The 16833-nt window shown below is 60.9% G+C and overlaps 1 protein-coding gene across 3 annotated transcripts in view; it reads left to right on the top strand.

Annotated features, from left to right (window-relative positions):
- Vav2 (vav guanine nucleotide exchange factor 2) overlaps positions 1 to 16833 on the top strand; it is a 126484-nt gene that overhangs the window by 54694 nt on the left and 54957 nt on the right. For all 3 annotated transcript variants that reach the window (XM_023700412.1, XM_004640409.2, XM_023700410.1), the window contains exon 3: positions 15847 to 15905. In XM_023700412.1, the coding sequence (XP_023556180.1) occupies positions 15847 to 15905 (59 nt within the window). The remainder of the gene's footprint in view (positions 1 to 15846; positions 15906 to 16833) is intronic.

Below are 16833 nucleotides of genomic sequence, written 5' to 3'. Positions count from 1 at the left end.
GAAAAACAAAAGTCTGTGTCCCGCGACGTATGTGCACCCATGTCTGTAGCAGCACAGTTTGTAGCAGCTACATCTTGGGTAAAACCTAGATGCTCGTCCACCCAGGAGTGGAGAAGGGAGATGTGGTCTTTTTATACGATGGAGTACTACGCAGCCGTAAAGGAGGATAAGCTGGAGACTTTCGCAGGCAAGCGGGTGCAGCTGAGAGCACACCCGTGAGTGCGGCAAGCCAGGTGCTCACGGGCAGGCGCAGCGATGTCTCCCGAGTGGGAGAAGCTGGAAGAGCAAATGGGATCCGAAACGTGCAGCAGAGTCGTGAGATGGGAGGAGACTTCAAAAGGAAAGAGAAACGGGGCGGGGGATGGAGAACAGAGAGAAAAGGCAAACGTGCACAGGACAGGTAAGATGGCTACGCTGCCACTTCTCTTAGTTCCCTCAAAAGAAAGGCTTGTGCTAGTGTTGCTCGGACAATTACGTGCTGGAATCTTGTGCTCTGAGTAACTAATTTAAAAATAACAATAGGCCACATATCAACTATTGTTGCCCTCCTGTTAGCTTGTTTTGATTTTTTCTCTCTCTCTCGTTTTTTCTTTTTTGCTGTTTCTTGTTTTCTTGCTTTTAGTACCAGAGATTGCGCTCAGGACCTTGCTCTTGCCGGGCAGGTGTTTATGCCCCTGACGTAGCTCCCTGGCCCCCATTTTTCTCTTCAAAATAAAATAAAGAAGTCGCTATCCCTCAAGGCCTCCAAGACTGGTGGGATTCTGTGGCACACTTGTGTGGGCCTCGCGTGGCTGTCTTCATGTGCGTGGGTGAGCGTTCCCAGCCACAGTCACTGCCACGCAGCAAGGCCGTATCCGTGGGGCATCCTGGAGCGTCTGCTCAGAGCCCGGACTGGCTGAGGATGGGGTGGTGGGATGGGAATAGCTGCCCGACCGTCCAGCGTCTTCCCGCCCTGCTGCCCCCAAGGGATGCTGTTGTCATTTTGACTTCCAGGGTGACAGAGCAGCACACCTTGTCCAGGGGCCCCGGGTGCTTCAGCACGGATTTCTGCACCCTACGTCTATCTCCTGCCTCAGTTTCCCGAATTGAGGGCAGAGAGTAGGTGCTGGCAAAGGCACTTGGGCCTCAGTGATTTCTCCTGGGACCTGATATCCCTGTCCCCTGGGAATGGAGCCATGCCTGGTGCCTGCAGGGGGACCAGGCGGTGACAAGAGGCCCCAGCTCTTGAGGGAGCAGAAGTCCTTGTTGTCCCTGTGCAGGAGGAAATCGGGCTGTGCACACAGTTAATCTTGGTGGATCTGGAAGTTTGGTGTGCAGTACCTTTTGGGTTTGGGTTTTCTGTTTTCTTTTTGAGGCAGAGCCTCACTATGTACCATAGGCTGGTCTTGAGCTCACTATGTAGCCCAAGCGCACTTTGAACTTGCAGCAATCCTCCTGCCTCAGCCTTTCAAGTGGTAGGATTGCAGGCGTGTGCCACCACACCCAGCTAAGTGGGAAGTCTCACCAGCCCAGGGGGTGTTGCCATGTCACTCGTTCTGACTTCCAGTGCTCGCTGGGGTGGGCTCAGCCTAGTGGCATTCAGCGCTGCTTTGTCCGGGGAACCCTGGGCTCTGTCTTCGGAGGGAGGCTGCAGAGCCCCGAGAGGCATCATGGAGCTTTGCTGGGGGCTCTGGCTTCTGTCCTGGCTGAAGCCACAGTGCTTGGGGGAGTGCCCTGTGGCGTGGGACGCGTGGGCCACCTGGTCCTGTTTGGAAGCCCTGGGACCAGGGTCCCGGAGCTGCATTTCAGGAGAGCTGAGCCCCAAGGGTCAGGAGCTCTCGGCCATGATGTGCCGTGGCCCTGGCTGCTCGCGTGCCCGGGAGTGTGCACCCAGCGCGAGCACAGGGCTGAGCTCTGCTGCGGTCACCCAGGGGCCTGCACCGCTGCCCTGCGGGATGCAGACTCCTCCTGAGGCCTCCCCTCTGTCTCTGTGGCTCTGGTGATGCTGGGACCTCCCTAGTGCTGAGGTGTTGGCTGGCTCCCCTTTCTCCTGGGCTGGTCTCCCGTAGGGCTGTGCCCCTGCACGGCGTCCTCCGTGGGTGTCCATTGCATACCCACTGGTCCCTGAGGTGACCCTGGTTGCAGAAGCCATGTGGCTGGTGGGTGGGGCGCCCCTGAGGTGCCCATGTGCCCTGGGCTCGCCGGGGCTGCCCTCAGTGAGTCCTCAGTGGCAGGGTTGTTCCAGGAGGTTGCTCAGCTCTGGCTTCAAGCATGCAAGGGGGCTGCTGCGGACCCTGCCTCTTTCTCTTTTGGTGCAAGGTGCCAGCCTGACTCAGCCTCCTGTTCCTTAGTGGGTGGAAGCTGTGTGGGCTTGGGAGGCTGGGGGAAACAGAGATAACCTGGGGACCTGTGCTCTCTTCTGCCTCTGTCCCATGTGGCCTTGGGCTTCTCGGTCCCAAGGCCACGGCCCCCTCCCTTTTGTGGGGTTCATGTCGCCCCAGGTGCTGATCAGGTGTGATGGGGGAACACTGACCAGCCTGTCTCTGGCGCGCACAGGCTGCTTTTCCTGGCTGCGCGGTCCCCACCTCTGGTGTCCCTGGACGCCCTGGAAGGACTGTTTGGGGGTTCAGGATCCCACGCTGGGAAGAGCGGGGGTGGCAGGTTTGTATACTGGGACTGATGTCCAGGGCAGCCTGGGGAAGCTGTAAAGTGGGATCCTGGGTCCCGGTGTCCTCTCTTGGAGCCTGACCTCTGCTGGACCTCCACCCCAGGGAGCAGCCACGGTTGTGTTTGCAGCAGCTGCCGCTGGCCTTTGTCTACATACAGGAGACTGTGGGGGTCCCCGCCCTGGCCCACCCTTCTCAGACAGTGTCTCAGTGCTTTGAGGCAATTAGCTTGTGCCTGGAATCCCTGGGGCACGCTGGAGAGACGGTGTCCTTCCTGCCGAATAGGCTGGCAGATGGTCTCCCGGCCACCACGACAAGGGGAGGGCGTGACTTCTGGCCCAGAGTGAGCCCGGAAGAACTCTTGCCTTGCAGCCGAGGAGGAGAGCCAACCCCATATCCTTTGGGCTGTCCCTGCTGTCCCTCAGGGCTGACCTGCATCGGGACCTGGGACACACCTGCCTTTGTGGGGCTGGCGCAGAAGCGACCCAGCCGTTCTGTGCATATTGGAAGGTGTGCGCACCCGTGTGTGGCCCCTGCCTGGGCTGAGGACTCGATCCGGGTGGCATTGGGCCCAGAGAGCTCAGGGCTGCCCTGGTGACCCAGCTCTGTCCTGGAGCAGGCCACCCAGCACTGGTCTGCAAGAGTGTGCTGGCTGGGGATGGTGTCAGGGCGCCGTGAGGCCAGGTCCTGGAGGGGCTGTGATGAGCACCTTCCGCTTTCTGGGCCTGTCTTGTCCCACTGTCCCAGCAGACTGGGGCTCGCCCCTCCAGCTGCAGGCCACACACCCACACAGGGATGGCACAGCGCGGGGACTGCCTGGTGCCTTTGGGTGGCTGCCTCTTATCTGGCAGGCAGGCCCAGCTTCGCTCCAACTGTGGTGCCAGGCTGGGCAGTTGCTTAACCTCTCCGATCCTGCTTCGGCCACTGCCTTGTCGGGTTACAGGGGCCCTTCCTGGCCGCGTTCTTCGTGGTCTCTGTCCATGTGCTTCCGGTGGTGGCAGGCAGGACATTCCATCAGATCCAGCTCTGTTCTAGGCTAATGCCGCGATTCCTGCTTGCTTTCTGTCAGGGCCTGAGCGTGGCCAGTGCTGTCCCTGCCTGCAAGAGGGGCCCAGGCTGCCCTGGCTCTGCCCATCCCGTGTCTGCGCCAGCCCCTAGGCAGTGCCCATCCCTCAGCACACTGCCTCTGTTCCAGGTCCTCTGTGGCGGCCCACCAGTCCTGATAACTTGGTCTGGTACCTGAATGCTATGGCATGGGGGGCCACCTTGGGCGCAGCTGGGGGAAGCGTCCAGGGCTGTTTCCCACCCATGGAGAAGAAAGGGTGCTCATGCGCATGATGGGGCGTGACAGGTGTGTGTCTGGTCCAGACCAGAGAGACAGGTGGAGCGTGTGCCACCGACAAGGGCTCCAGGTTGTCACCAGCGGCCAAGGGTTGGCCCATCAAGGTGTGCCGCTGCAGGCCTTGGAGGCAGGCCCTGCTGGGGGGTCTGGGAGGAGGGCTGCCTGGCACCAGCCTCCTATGCCCTGGGCCACGCGCCAAGTGTGCACGGCAGTGGCTCGAGCATGGTGCGCAGTCATACACACACTGGGGCAAGCGGCCCGTCCCCAGGAAGCCGCCACGTGGGGCTCAGATCAAGCTCGCTTTGGGCTGTGCTCACTGAGAAGCGCGCTTCACTAGGCCGCAGCTGCTCATCCGTGTCAGGCAGAGTGGGAGCAATCAGAGCCCGAGTCTCCAGGACGAGGGGTGGGCGGCTGTGGCGGCAGAGGTGTCCCCATTCGGGCAGGATGCGACTGCACAGGTGGCCCTGGGAACCTTGCTGCCCTGAGCTGAATGGGCTCACGGGCTTGGAAAAAAAAGTGCAGGGCACTGCTGCCGAGGAACCTGTGGTTCTGAAAGGACCTGCGTGTTTCAGTGAGTGTGGGTCCTCCTGCTGTGCTTGGGGGGAACCTCCCGAAGGACCCAAATTGTCCGCTTGGGACTGTCACCATGGTTGTCGCAGGTGGAGCTGAGGCAGGGTCTGGAGCTCTGGAGAGGAGGAGCTGGGACAGCCTGGCGTCCCCTCCAGAGTGTGGCTGTGCTCAGGCTGGTGTCCAGAGGGTGGCCACGCTCCGTGTGCTGCCCTGGCCCCCATGCTGGTGGCCCACATCAGCTCAGGTCGGGGCTCTGTGTGTTCGAGGGAATAAAGCTGATTAAGTGTCTGTGGAATTATTCAGTTGAAAACTATGTGCTTTTTATTTTTTAAGTAAACCTCTGATGGAAGCGTCCTGTGCTCCAGAAGAATGTCCTGTTGCCTGCGGGCAGCTCAAAGCCCTTTCCTAGGCAAACACACCCAGGCTGGGCAGCCACCTGCTAGCCTCCGTTGGTCCCCATGTCCCTGCCTCTGCACTGGTCAGTGACAGAGCGTACGGGGCCCAGGGCAGCAGCAGCTAACCCTGCTGGCACGCGGCCTGGGAGGACCGGCTTCTTGGAGTGTCATATCCAGCCCTGAGGCAAGGAAAGGGACATGGGTGGGGCCCCAGCCAGCCTCCAGGGTGTGGATGTGTGTGTGGGTGCACATGGGTGTGTCCAGTGACTGTGTGTGTACGGCGATGTGTGTACCTATGTGTTTGGTAGAGAAGGTGGTTGTACGCGCGGGTGTGTGGTTCAGTTTTGGTGCCAGTGCAGTAAAAGCCCCCCACTCATCCTGAGCCTCCTCCCCTGGGCACAGGGGCTGCTGGGCTCCACCTAAGCTGAGTGTCCCAGTGCCTGTGGCCCTGGGTGAAGCCCTCGGTTGCGCTTGGGGCCCAGCGTGGCCCTGGACCTGGGAGCCTTCTGGCTCAGCTGCCTGTGCAGCACCCGACCAGCTTGCTCAAGCCTCTGGGACAGGGAGCCCACTACACTGGATGTAGCCTGGGCGCCGACGCCCTTGTGGCTGCAGGGGGTGTGGGCCTGCAGTGTGGGGGCTTGGCACGTCCCATTTGGTTCCTGTAGGTCTCGCAGTGCCGGAGCACCTGGTGCAGGTCTGTGCCTGGCCCAGCTGCGCCCATCCCTGCCTTGTGCCCTGGGGACCTGCACCCCTGGGCTCCACTGTACTGCCCTACTGGGGTGGGGAGTCTCATCCCATGGGGAGTGACTGTGCACAGCAGATTTCTTGGGTGTGCGGGGGCATGAAATGAGCAGCTGGTTGGGCCTGGCTGCCTGAGGAGCGACATGGGGCACCAGGGCTTGGGAGGGCGCAGGGAGGGAGGAGGGGCCGATGGGGGGTACTCTGGGGACTTCTGTAGCTCTCTGGGCCGGTGTGATCTGGTCCTTGTCTCCCACACTGGGGAGGGTCCTCCAGTCCTCAGAATGCTCTAGGGTCACCTCTCCTGGGAGCTGCCAGGGCCCCGGGCCCTTGAGTCACCCGATGGTTTGCTGGAGCGGCTCACTCTTGATTTGGTGACCTTGGCCTTGGCATGGTGTCCCCTGGCTGCCATAACCGAGCACTGTAGTCAGGGCACTGTGAAGCAGTTTATTCTGGCAAGAATTCTGAGTTTGGGGTGTCACGGGCCACACTCACTCCAGAGTTCCTGCGGGGGAGTCCTCTTCCCTTAGCCAAAACCCAGCCTCTGCCTCCTGTTTGTGCAGCCTCCCTCCACTGCCCGCGTCCCTCTTCTTTCTAAGAGGACACCAGGGCCACCTTGCGCCAGTGTGAGCCCGTCTCTCCTCCTTGCGCCTGCAGCAGCCTGATTTCCAAGCAGTGACATAGGCTGAGTTCCCAGAAGGCTTCTGCAGCCCAGTGCAGATCCCAGTTGCAGCTACAGCACCAGATCCTGGCCACAGCCCTCCTCCCAGGGACAGAAGGGCTGCCCTTGGGATCTGTGGGCTCTGCAGCCAGAGAGGGTGACAGAAGGGGTCTTCTCCGGTGGGACTGGGCCAGGCTTCACTTCTGAGGCTATAGCGTTGTACCTGCTGGGAGAGGCCATCCCGGGCCTCTGTTTCCTCTCTGGGAAGGGGACTGACGGTACAGATCCTGATGGTGTGCAAGGGAGGGACCTGGGCTGCTGACGTGTAGCCGCCTGCTTCCCAGCCCTGGGTTCACTACAGCTGCTCTGGGCAAAGGGGGTGGCCAGGGAGGGTGTCTGTAGTGAGCAGGACCCCACACAGGGCTGGGGTAGCAAGTGAGGGCCACTGCCTGCTGGTGGGGGTTGCCCCTGTGATCCCTCTTGGAGCTTCCTGTGGGCATCCTACACTGTCTGGGCAGGGATCGCAGATGCGGCTGGTCTGCAGCCCCAGGCTCAGGCTGCCTCCCGTGGTCCCACCCGCACCCACCTCTCCTTCCCCGTGAGCCTGGCCCAGGCGTGCCTCAGTCTTGGGGTGAGTGAACACATTCACAGACGGTGAGCATGCGGGCCGGCTGCCAGCCGGCTCCCGGGCCCTTGGGCGCCGAGCTTTGATGCCCGTAGGCTGTGCTTGTCCTGGCTGGGCTCCTGGTCCAGAAGAATAGCAGCCTCTCTGGGCAGAGTATGTGAAGACTGGGCCCTGTGTGCCCTGCATTTGCCAGCCTGAGACCCCGGGGCTCCTGGGGAGTGAGAGAAACCACAGAATTGTCTTGTGGGTAATTTGAGGAAATAAGGTTTGGCAGGCAGGAGCCCCAGCTGTTGTTTTTAACACCACTGAGTCAGAGAGAGTGCAGAGCAGACGGAAACTCCCAGTTCTGGGCCATTCCGTTGGGAAGTTCAGGGCAGCCCCTGTGGAGCACTCATACCTCTGAGCTGGTGGCGTTTCCCCACTGTCAGCGGACGGACTCAGACCTGGCCGTGGCGGAGCTCTGGGCCTAGGGATTTCAAGTCTGACTCGTGCAGGTTCTTTCTCCGGATGGAATGGCTAGTTTCTGCCAGCAAGTGGGGCTTTCTCCATGCTGTGGCTCACGACGTGTGCCTGTGGCCTGCGTTGGGTACCGCAACTCTTGGTACATCAGAGACTGCGGAGGCTGAGGGGAGCCCTGAGTGGGGAGCACGGCAGAGGCGGCTGCCAGCCTCAACACAGCAGCATGGATTGATTAGTCATGCCTGCTTGGGCACAGCAGGGAGCAGGGCAGTGCGCGTTCCATCCGTTTTTCCACAGAAGGAGACAGTGTAGCCCAGCAAAGGGAAGGAGCTTCGGTGGTCAGGGGCAGGTGTAGGGCTTGAACCCAGGCCCTGCAGGGTTTTGCTCAGATTTGTGCTTTTAGGCCGTGTTACTCAGCCCAGGTTAAGTGTTTCCTGCCACATGCCTGGCAGGGAGTGGGCGCTAAGCAACTGTGGCTGTGATTGCGGTCGTGCTATCTGCCCCCTTTCCGTCCTCTCCCTCCGTGAACCTCAGCTCCTGTCTCGTTCGGCCCCAACTACAGAGGTCACCCAGAGAGGGTCGTGCCTCTTCCCCACTGGTCCCAGCTTCTTGCTGGGGCTAGTTTGTCCCACCCAGCACACTCTCCTTTGGTTCCCAAGATGGACAGAGTGACTGTCCCCAGAATCTCCCAGCTGACTTCTTGCTCCTGGACTGGGTCCCAGGTCTGCTTCCTGTCCCTTCACGTGGGAGCGGGCTCACACTCTCAGGTGCCTGGCCAGGCTAGCCAGGTGCAGTGGGGAAGGCTGCGCCCCTACCCAGCGTGGCCGGAGCTCCGGACACAGGGAGCTGAGCCCCGTGGGCTCGTGGGTTTCCCAGGGGCAGCCCTGCACGCCCCTCCCCCCTTCTGGGGTTCAGTATCATGGCAGCTGGGTATCAGCACCGGAGACCACGCCATCACAGCTGTGACACCCTGGAGCCTCTGCTTGGCCAGCTTTGGGCCGCCCCTGGTACCAGGTCCTGGGTGGGATCTGAGTCAGGAACTTTCAACCTGGAGTCCCAGTGCTGGTTGCCAGTGGGACAGTGGCGGTCAGGTAGACGCTCTGAGGAGCAGGGAGCAGAGATGCCCGAGTTCAGGGGCCCCTGGTGCTGCCATGTCAGGATGCGGCCTTGAGTCCTCAGGCTCCCACAGGGCCACAGCTGGGCTCAGACCCACGCTGCCCCACTCCAGCTGTGAGGCCTCAGCCACGCTGCTGTGTTTCTCTGAGTGCCACAAAACGGGGCAGCCGTGCCTGTTTCATGCGGGAATGTGAGCTGGCTGTGCAGACAGAAGGACATACGTATACGCATGCAAAGACTTTTGAGGGCATGATGGGGCATCAGGCTCAGGTCGGGAGGCTGTCATCTGAGGTCCATCTTCCTTCTCTTGGCTCCCTGTTTCATCAGGTGGGGTCAGGCAGAGGGGTCCCTCTGAGTTAGCGTCCATCTATCCGTCCGTCCATCCATGTGCTCGCTCATCTATCTGTATATCCACCTACCCACTCACAGTCTATTCATCTGTCAGTCCACCATTCACCCATCCGTCCGTCCGTCTGTCTGTCCATCCATCCATCCATCCATCCATCCATCCATCCATCCATCGATCCATCGATCCATCCGTTCATCCGTCCGTCCGTCCGTCCGTCCGTCCGTCCTTCCATCCATCCATCCATCCATCCATCCATCCATCCATCCATCCATCCATCCATCCGTCCATCTGTCCATGCAATCCACCCACCCATCCACACATCCATCCATCTGCCCACCTGCCTACCTGTCTCTCTGTCCATCAGTCTGTTCATCCTTTCATCCATGTGCCCACCCACCCATCTGTTCATCTCTCTGCCATCCATCCTCTCAACTCTCTGTCCCTCCCTCCCTCCCTCCCTCCCTCCCTCCATCCACTGACCCATCCATCCACTGACCCATCCATCCATCTGTCCGTCTATCCGGCAACACTGACATAGCACAGATCACAGATGTTTGGGCTGCTGGTTCCTTAGTCACTGGTGGTCTCTCACACCCTCTGAGGGTCTCCAGACCCACCAAGTGTGAGGAAGTGTCCAGACAGGCGCAGTACAGGTAGGTGTGTGTGTGTGGGAGCTGCCAACTCTGAGGTGCCCACAGCCTGAGGCTGCTCCTGCCCCTCCTCCTAGGCTGCTCCAGCTCTGGTCCTCTGTGGACACCAGCAGCCCCTCCTGTGTCTCCCCTCCAAGGTTGCCACCAGTCATCCAGTTCGAGTGAGAGACATTTTCATTCTGCTGCTCAGCTGTCTTGGGACTGGCCCCCATGTGCCCCATTTTGCTGCACCCCGCTGCTTCCTTAGAAGAGATGCCACTGCCAAGCGTCGTAGAGTCCAGGCAGAATGGCGTGGTTGGGAGGGGGCTGTTTTCCTCCGCTTTTGTTTTTCCACCAGCTCCCGGTGTCAGTGCTGTGATTGTGCATGTGTCATAATTAATCACGCCTTGCTGGGTGCTTGTCATTCCACACGCACCAGAACCAACTTTCCCTGACCTTGCTTTCGATGTGAAAAGGAAGAAAAGAAGGGTAACTCGGGCTGAGCCAGGAAGGCAATTTACGGAGCTCTGCCCTGAATGGGCAGCCCTGTCGGCTGCAGATCTCTGCAGCAGATAGGTGAGTTTCGGGCAGCGTATTTAAATGAGTTTCGCAGTCACACCGCTTGGCTCCCTGCTGCACGCGCGCTCCAGATGCGTGGCAGGAGCTGATAAGGAGGTCTGGGCGCCGGCCAGGGCTGTGCGGCTCCTGCTCACTGATCCACGCTGACAGCTGAGAGCGGGGCCAGTGTGCCTGCTGACCATGCCAGCCCTGTGAGCAGCCGGGCTGGCCACGGTGCGTCTGCCAGGCGCTGCTCCTGCCGCCGCCACCTGGCTCAGTGCAGCAGGGTCCCCCAGGGTCGGGCTCTGGTTCCCTTTGGAAGGCAAGGTGATCTGTCAGCGAGGCGAGACTGTTTCCATCCAGTGGTGCTTCCGCCTGGAGCACCTGCCTAAGGCCAGAGGCGGGGGAGCCCTGTGCCGAGGGTCACATTCCAAGTTCCAGTGGAAGATGCAGGCGCAGTGTGGATAGCACAGTACGGGTGCAGTGACAGGCAGGCCCAGGCTGTGGCGGCTTCCACGGGAGTTGGCGGTACACGCAGAGGGGCCGCGGGTGAGTGGGCAGAACTTCTGCTCCGTGTGCACCTGTAGGCTGATTGATGGTGACCTTGCTACTTAGCATGGGTTTTGAGGTTATCCTAGGGACAGGGAAGTGTCACAAGGCAGACCTTCAGATGACCGCTTCGTGTCCACTTCTGTCTGTTGGGGGAAGTTCAGCAACTGAACTGAGGCTAGGAAGCATGCACCAGCTCAGCCCCGGAGGAGGAGGACGCCAGGAGCAAGCTCCTGTGTGGTGCTGTGTGGCAGGCAGAAGCCCGGGCTGGGGCCTGCGGTTCTGGCCCTCAGTCAGCCACTCACTGCGGAGTGGCCAGCAGGGAGATCTTCAGTGGCTCGAGTCCTCTGTCTTGTTTTGAGAAGTGGAGGTCATATACAGGATGTGTTTACGTCACACTAATCCTGGTGCTTAGCATACAGTAAATGTCAACAAATGGTAGCTCTGATAACTGAGCGGAGGTGGGTTCTCCTTGGAAGCTCTTGCGCTGATCTCTTCCATCCATTCATTTACCCACAGACTTATCCATCCACCCATCCACCCATCCACCCATCAATCCACCCACCCATCTATCCATCCATCCACCCATCAGTCCATCCATCCATCCATCCATCCATCTACTCACCCAGCCACCCACCCACCCACCCACCCTCCATCTATCCATCCATCCATCCATCCATCCATCCATCCATCCATCCATCCATCCATCCCCCACCAATCTACCATCCATTCAGCAACCACCCAGCCATGCGCCTATCCACTCATTCATTTATCTACTCACTAATCCACCCATCCATCTGTTCGTCCGTCCGTCCATCCATCCGTCCATCCGTCCATCCGCCGGTCTGCCCACTCACTCATACCCTCTGTCCACCTCCCCACCCATGCCCACTTTTGCTAAGTAACTCCCTTATCCAAGGTACTTGGAACACAAAGCTGAAGGCACAGCTCATAGACTGCTGCATCCCGAGTGAGCCAGTCTCCTGAGGAGGAGAGCAGCTCTCAATTGCTCAAGCTTGAGGGTCCCCGTTGGCTTCCTGGTCACCTCACTGGGAGTGAGGTGCGGGCTGTGGTGTATTCTGGGGGCTCTGGTGGCCGAGGCACGGTGGGCATGACTGGTCCTGTGTTTCTACCGCAAGGCTGCGAGCCAGGTTCCTTGGGCCTGGCTGGCATGCTGTACTGGCAGGCGAATCATGACGGGCTGGCCCTCGGGGGTGGGGTGCGGGTGGCACCAGCAGGATACAGACCTTAAGCATTCTCTCTGCAGGACGTGCTTTACAACCAGCTTTCTTCTGAGTGTGTTTTGTAGCAGGCAGCTCCCTTCGGAGCGTGCCTCGTACCTGGGGCTGATTCCCTCATGGGCCTACTTGTCTTACTTCCTTCGTGTCCTGCACTGGGCATCAAGCTGTGCCGGGCAGTCAAACATTTGGAGAACTGCAGGGAGCACCTTCGGGGCTGGCTTGGCTTGCACTTGTGCGGGTAGAGCCTCCACCACCTGTGGGGCCACCTGTAGGGCCCCGTGGAGCCAAGCACTCACCACAGTCCCTTGCTGGCCGGCCCACTGGCGTCACCACCGCTGGGAGTACGCGGCCCTAGGGATCGCTTGGGCTGTCTCGGGAGGCTGGGGAGATGAGGTCAGACTTCGCAGCTCGGCATGGATTTGTCGCTGGTGTCCAGGCCTGTGCAGCCCTGCGGCCCTGCAGCGTCACCCTGGAGGTGCTCAGCAGGGAGGCTGTGCTGTGGCCCTGCTGCCTGCTGTTACGTCAGGCAGCAAGCCTTCCTCCAGAGGCCTGCTCCCATCCCGGGCAAGTGCTCAGCCTGTGACGGGGACGCAGGCCGATGGGCCCCAGGAAGAGGACAGCACTGTCACTTCCAGGGTGGAAGAGGTGCTGGGTCAGGCTGCCCACCTGGCTCCCATACATGCCCACTATATGGGAAGTAGGCCCTGCTCTCAGAGCCTGGTGCGAGGAGTCCCCTGACTCAGGGCTTATGGGACGAGCCTGGTCAGTCCATTGCTTGGCCGGGGAGACAGCAGGCCCAGTGGTCGGGGTCTGGAAGCCTGGGCTTGGCTTGGCGAGGCCTCCATTGGGGACGGCTCTGCCCTGACCCCAGTCTCTGGCATCTTTCCAGAAAGGCCTTCAGCACGGCTTGTCTGACTCTAGCTCCGAGGCCCTGAGCTTCGTATCCCTTTCTGAGGTGGCCACAGGTACTCCAGCCCTACTGCTCACTGGCATTCCGTTTGTGGCCTTAGTTGTGTGACCCAGTTTCCAGGAGGGGTGGTCATCCCAGCCACATGGGACTTGGCAATAAACACAGATCCTGGGGCCCGAGGGGCCTGGAGACAATGTGAGGAGCCCTGCTCTGCACAACTCCTCCAGCAGGGGTGCCAGAGCTCATGGGCTGCTGCAGTCTAGGGGTCAGGGGTCAGAGCATCTGTAGCTTGATGGAAAATAGCCATCCCGTAATCTGGCTGCCTTGTCTCCTCTTTCCTCTTGTGTCCACCAGGCTCGGGAGTATGTGAGACCTGTTTGGTGGGCACAGTGCACCTGGCTGCGGGGAGCTGCCGGTGCAGGCAGGGGCTCTAGTAGGTCCTTGGGGCGCAGCTTCCTCCCCCGGTACCCCCGTAAAAGAAAACGGCCCCACCTACCAGCATACCCCAGGCTCTTAGTTGCCCAGGAGGTCGCTCCTGTTCAAGTCCAGTTGTTCCTGTCTCTTAGAAGTGGGGCTGGTTGTTGTGATGTAGACTGTATGGACCAATCCCCGATGGACAGGCCGTTCTGCCTGCGCACTTCCTGCTGGCTTATCCTGTACAAGCCCTAGACCACCAGAGGTCAGAGCCTGATGCTCTAGGAGTGGTCCCTCTCAGTGCTGTCTCCAAATCCTGGGTGTTGTTTCCATGTTTCTGCTTGCTGCTGCACCCCCAGCTGAGCCCCAGGGACCAAGCTGGGCGTCCAGGGGAGTGGGCAGGAGGGGAGAGGGTGCATCTTCTTCATTCATCTGCTATCTGGGACTCAGCTGGGAAGCAGAAATAAAAGTTGAGAAAATGTCATCCTCTGACATTTATGCTCTCGGAGGTATCCATGGGGACTCTGGGTGAAGCAGCCTTTAATTGTCACCAAGAGGGTGCCCTGGAGACACCCGGAGCTCTGTCCTGGGAGGGGGGCTTTGCGCAGTGCCTGCCTTCCTCCTGCTGCAGCGGGGAGTGCAGGGTGCAGCTGTCGGGGGCTGCCTCTCCATGTGACCTGTGCTCTGGGCTTTGTGTCACTGGAGCAAGGTCCTGGGGTGGCCCCTGAACAGTCCAGTCTGCATCGGCACCAGCCACGGAAGCTCCCAGTCAGGGGGACGCAGGGATGAGCACTCCAAGCACAGGTGGCCGGCTACTGGCTGCTGGGTCGGGCTCGCTGAGCATGCCTCATCACATGTAATCAGCCACCCTGAGCCACTGCCACAATCCCAGAGCTGAGCTCTGCACAACCCCCAGAGACGCCTGCTGTTTGGGAGCTGTATGCTGCACGCTGGGGCCTGGGAGCCCGGTCAGTGCAACGGAGGAGCCCGTCCATTCCCAGAGCCCTCCCAGCCTCTGCCACAGCTGCCTGTCTTGAGTCCCATAGGAAGGAGGCCTTTGCCCTGGCTCTGGGTCTGCACACAGCTGTGTCTCCTGGACAGGTCCTGACAGTGGCTAGTGCCAGCCCGGGACTCTGGCAGGCACCCAGCACCTGCATGCGGCTCACAGGGAGGAGTGTGGCGGTCGATTAGCAATGTCTGCTGCGGGAGCACGGGGAGAGGTGGCTGGTGTGCTTGATGCTGGTCACTTGTTCAGGACTTACACGTCCAGCCTGGTCCCAAGTAGTACTCAGCAGTATTGCTTAATTTTTATTGCCTCTAAGTGTTCTCAGCTAGAAGAGCCAAAAGCGATACCAGAGGCCCAGTGGCTCCTCGTGTGCAAGGCGCCTCGGAGCACCTGTGTCTGGGAGCTGCGGCCGACTGGCCGCATAGTGAGCTCTTTGAGCCTTGTCTGGGGACACAAGAAGTGCCTGTCGCTGCGCAGGCTCATAACTTCTGTGAGCCCTGGCCGACACGGAGCCACCGGCGGGCGCGGTGCTTAGCGGGCGAGAGAGGCCCTCTGTGTGCCCCCCCGCCCCCCGAGAAGTCGCGATGGAAGCAGAGGGCCTGAGAGGGGTCATCTGAGGACCGCGCGCCGCGGGCGGCCGTGCCAGCGCCCAGCCCGGGTCCCCTGCCTGCCGGGGGTGCGGCAGGGTGGCTTCCCGTGTGCAGTTCCCGGCAGCCCGCGCTGGGGAGGCGCCAGGAGCGTGCACGCGGTTTCGGGGTCCGTTTTCTCGGTGCCCATCCCTCCCGCACACACGGAGGCACACACGGTGTGCAGGTGCACAACACACACACACACACACACACACACGCACCCCGAGAACTCCTGCCGCACTGCAGGCCCCAGGTCCTGGTGCCGCGTTCTCCCCGGTTCTGTCTCCCGTGCGTGGTGCTCTTCTCCTGGGCCAGCCGCCTCCCCCCTCTCCTGCCTCAGTTTCCCCATATTCATCTCTGTCCTCCCACCGGGGCTGCTCTCCACCCGTCCTTTTTAAGATGCATGGGATAACTGTGTCGGGGGCCTTCAAGGGTGGGAGGCGGGACCTCGTGTGCATCAGCGGCGGCTGCCCCGACTGACCACAGGGCAGGACCAGGCTGGGGGGCGGGAAGGAGGAGCTCCCGCTGCTCCTTGCTGAATGTGTCAGGGCTTGTTTGGCCAACTCTGTCATCGTGAGATGCGCGGTGTCCCCACCAGGGCCCTTCGAGGTGCCGGCAGGGAGTGGGCGGTTGCCCGGATGTGGGGGGGGCGGGGCGCACCGCTGGTGTTTGCTCTGCAGGTGTTTGCCCCTGCTGCTCTGAGGCTGGGGGCCCTCACTGGGCCCTCTGGCCTTCCACATCCCCGGCTCTGGGGGGCAGCACCTGCCCAGAGCAGCGTGCAGGGTGGAGCGGCCCCCTTGCGGGTTAGCCCAAGTGCGGCGGTGAGGAGCTGCCCCGCGCCAGGGTCCAGTGCAGCAAAGTGCGGCCTGGCGTGCAAGCACAGGCAGGTGGCCCACCAGCAGGATGTGCTGAGGGGGGTGCTCGGCGCCCCCCGTGGACGCCGGTCGCGGCTTCGGGACACCACAGTCTGGTGCCCGGGAAATCACAGGCGCTGTCTCTTGTCCCCGCAGGTCATCTCCGCGGTGTCCCGGCTCTCACTGCACAGCGTCGCGCAGAACAAAGGGATCAGGTGAGTTCCCTGGAGCCCGTGCCGCCCAGGTGGCCCTGTCACCCCCACGCAGCGCAGCGTGTGCCTCAGCGCAGATGCCGGCGCTTCCCGCGATCGCCTCTGTCGGCCGCCGCACCATGAATTTTCTGTGCGCAGTCAGTCAAGGGCGGGGAGGAGGGGCCTGCAGCCGCACCCCGGGGAACTCTCCAGCTCGTTACTGACGGCTGCAAAATCTCCTTCCATTTAGGCAATGAGATCAGCAAATTAATCCTTTCACAGACCATTGCCCGCCTAACAGCACCCACGTGCTGCGGAAGCGGGGTGCAGGCCTGGCCACAGCAACTGGTGGGGTCTGCAGGCCGAAGCAGCCGCGGGAGAAGCCAGGCCCACGGAGCTGCTGCACCCCGCTCGGTTCTCTCTGGATTACAGAGCTCACCCTCAGGGAGCCCCGCGAGCCCTGAGGTGGGACTCGGTGTTCCCTCCTGAGAACTGGCGGGTGTGGGCCAGAGAGACAGGCTCCGTGGTGGGCACGTCCCAGCACAGGAGCTGACCTTGCCTGCCGTGTCTGCGGGTTCCCTGAGAACTGGGGGCACCTGGAGGGACTGCAAGCTCCTCCCGCCCGCGTGCAAGCCACGTCTCAAAAGCGATGTCTACTGTGATGCCCCCGGAGGGGACACCGGTCTTGTCTGCAGGTGGAGTCCCAAGACCAGGGGCCAGGTGTTCAGGGGTCGTGGCACCCCAGGTGGGTTCTTCGCTCAGAGTGAGCCCGGGATTCTGGATGTCTGTCGTCCCAGATTCTGGGGAGACACAAAATTCCCTTGAGCCGAAATTCTCTGTTTGAAGGTCCCTGTTGGAATGTGCTCCGTGAAAATGTTTTTCGGTGAAATACTAAGTGAGTGACCAGGAAGTTCACGCCGCACTTAGAATCTTAGAGTCACAGGGTAACCAC

This window comes from Octodon degus, unplaced genomic scaffold (assembly GCF_000260255.1).
Source record: "Octodon degus isolate 3935 unplaced genomic scaffold, OctDeg1.0 scaffold00123, whole genome shotgun sequence".
NCBI lineage: Eukaryota > Metazoa > Chordata > Mammalia > Rodentia > Octodontidae > Octodon > Octodon degus.
The sequence above is the reverse complement of the archived record's forward strand: the minus strand, read 5'-3'. Positions and strand labels throughout refer to the sequence as shown.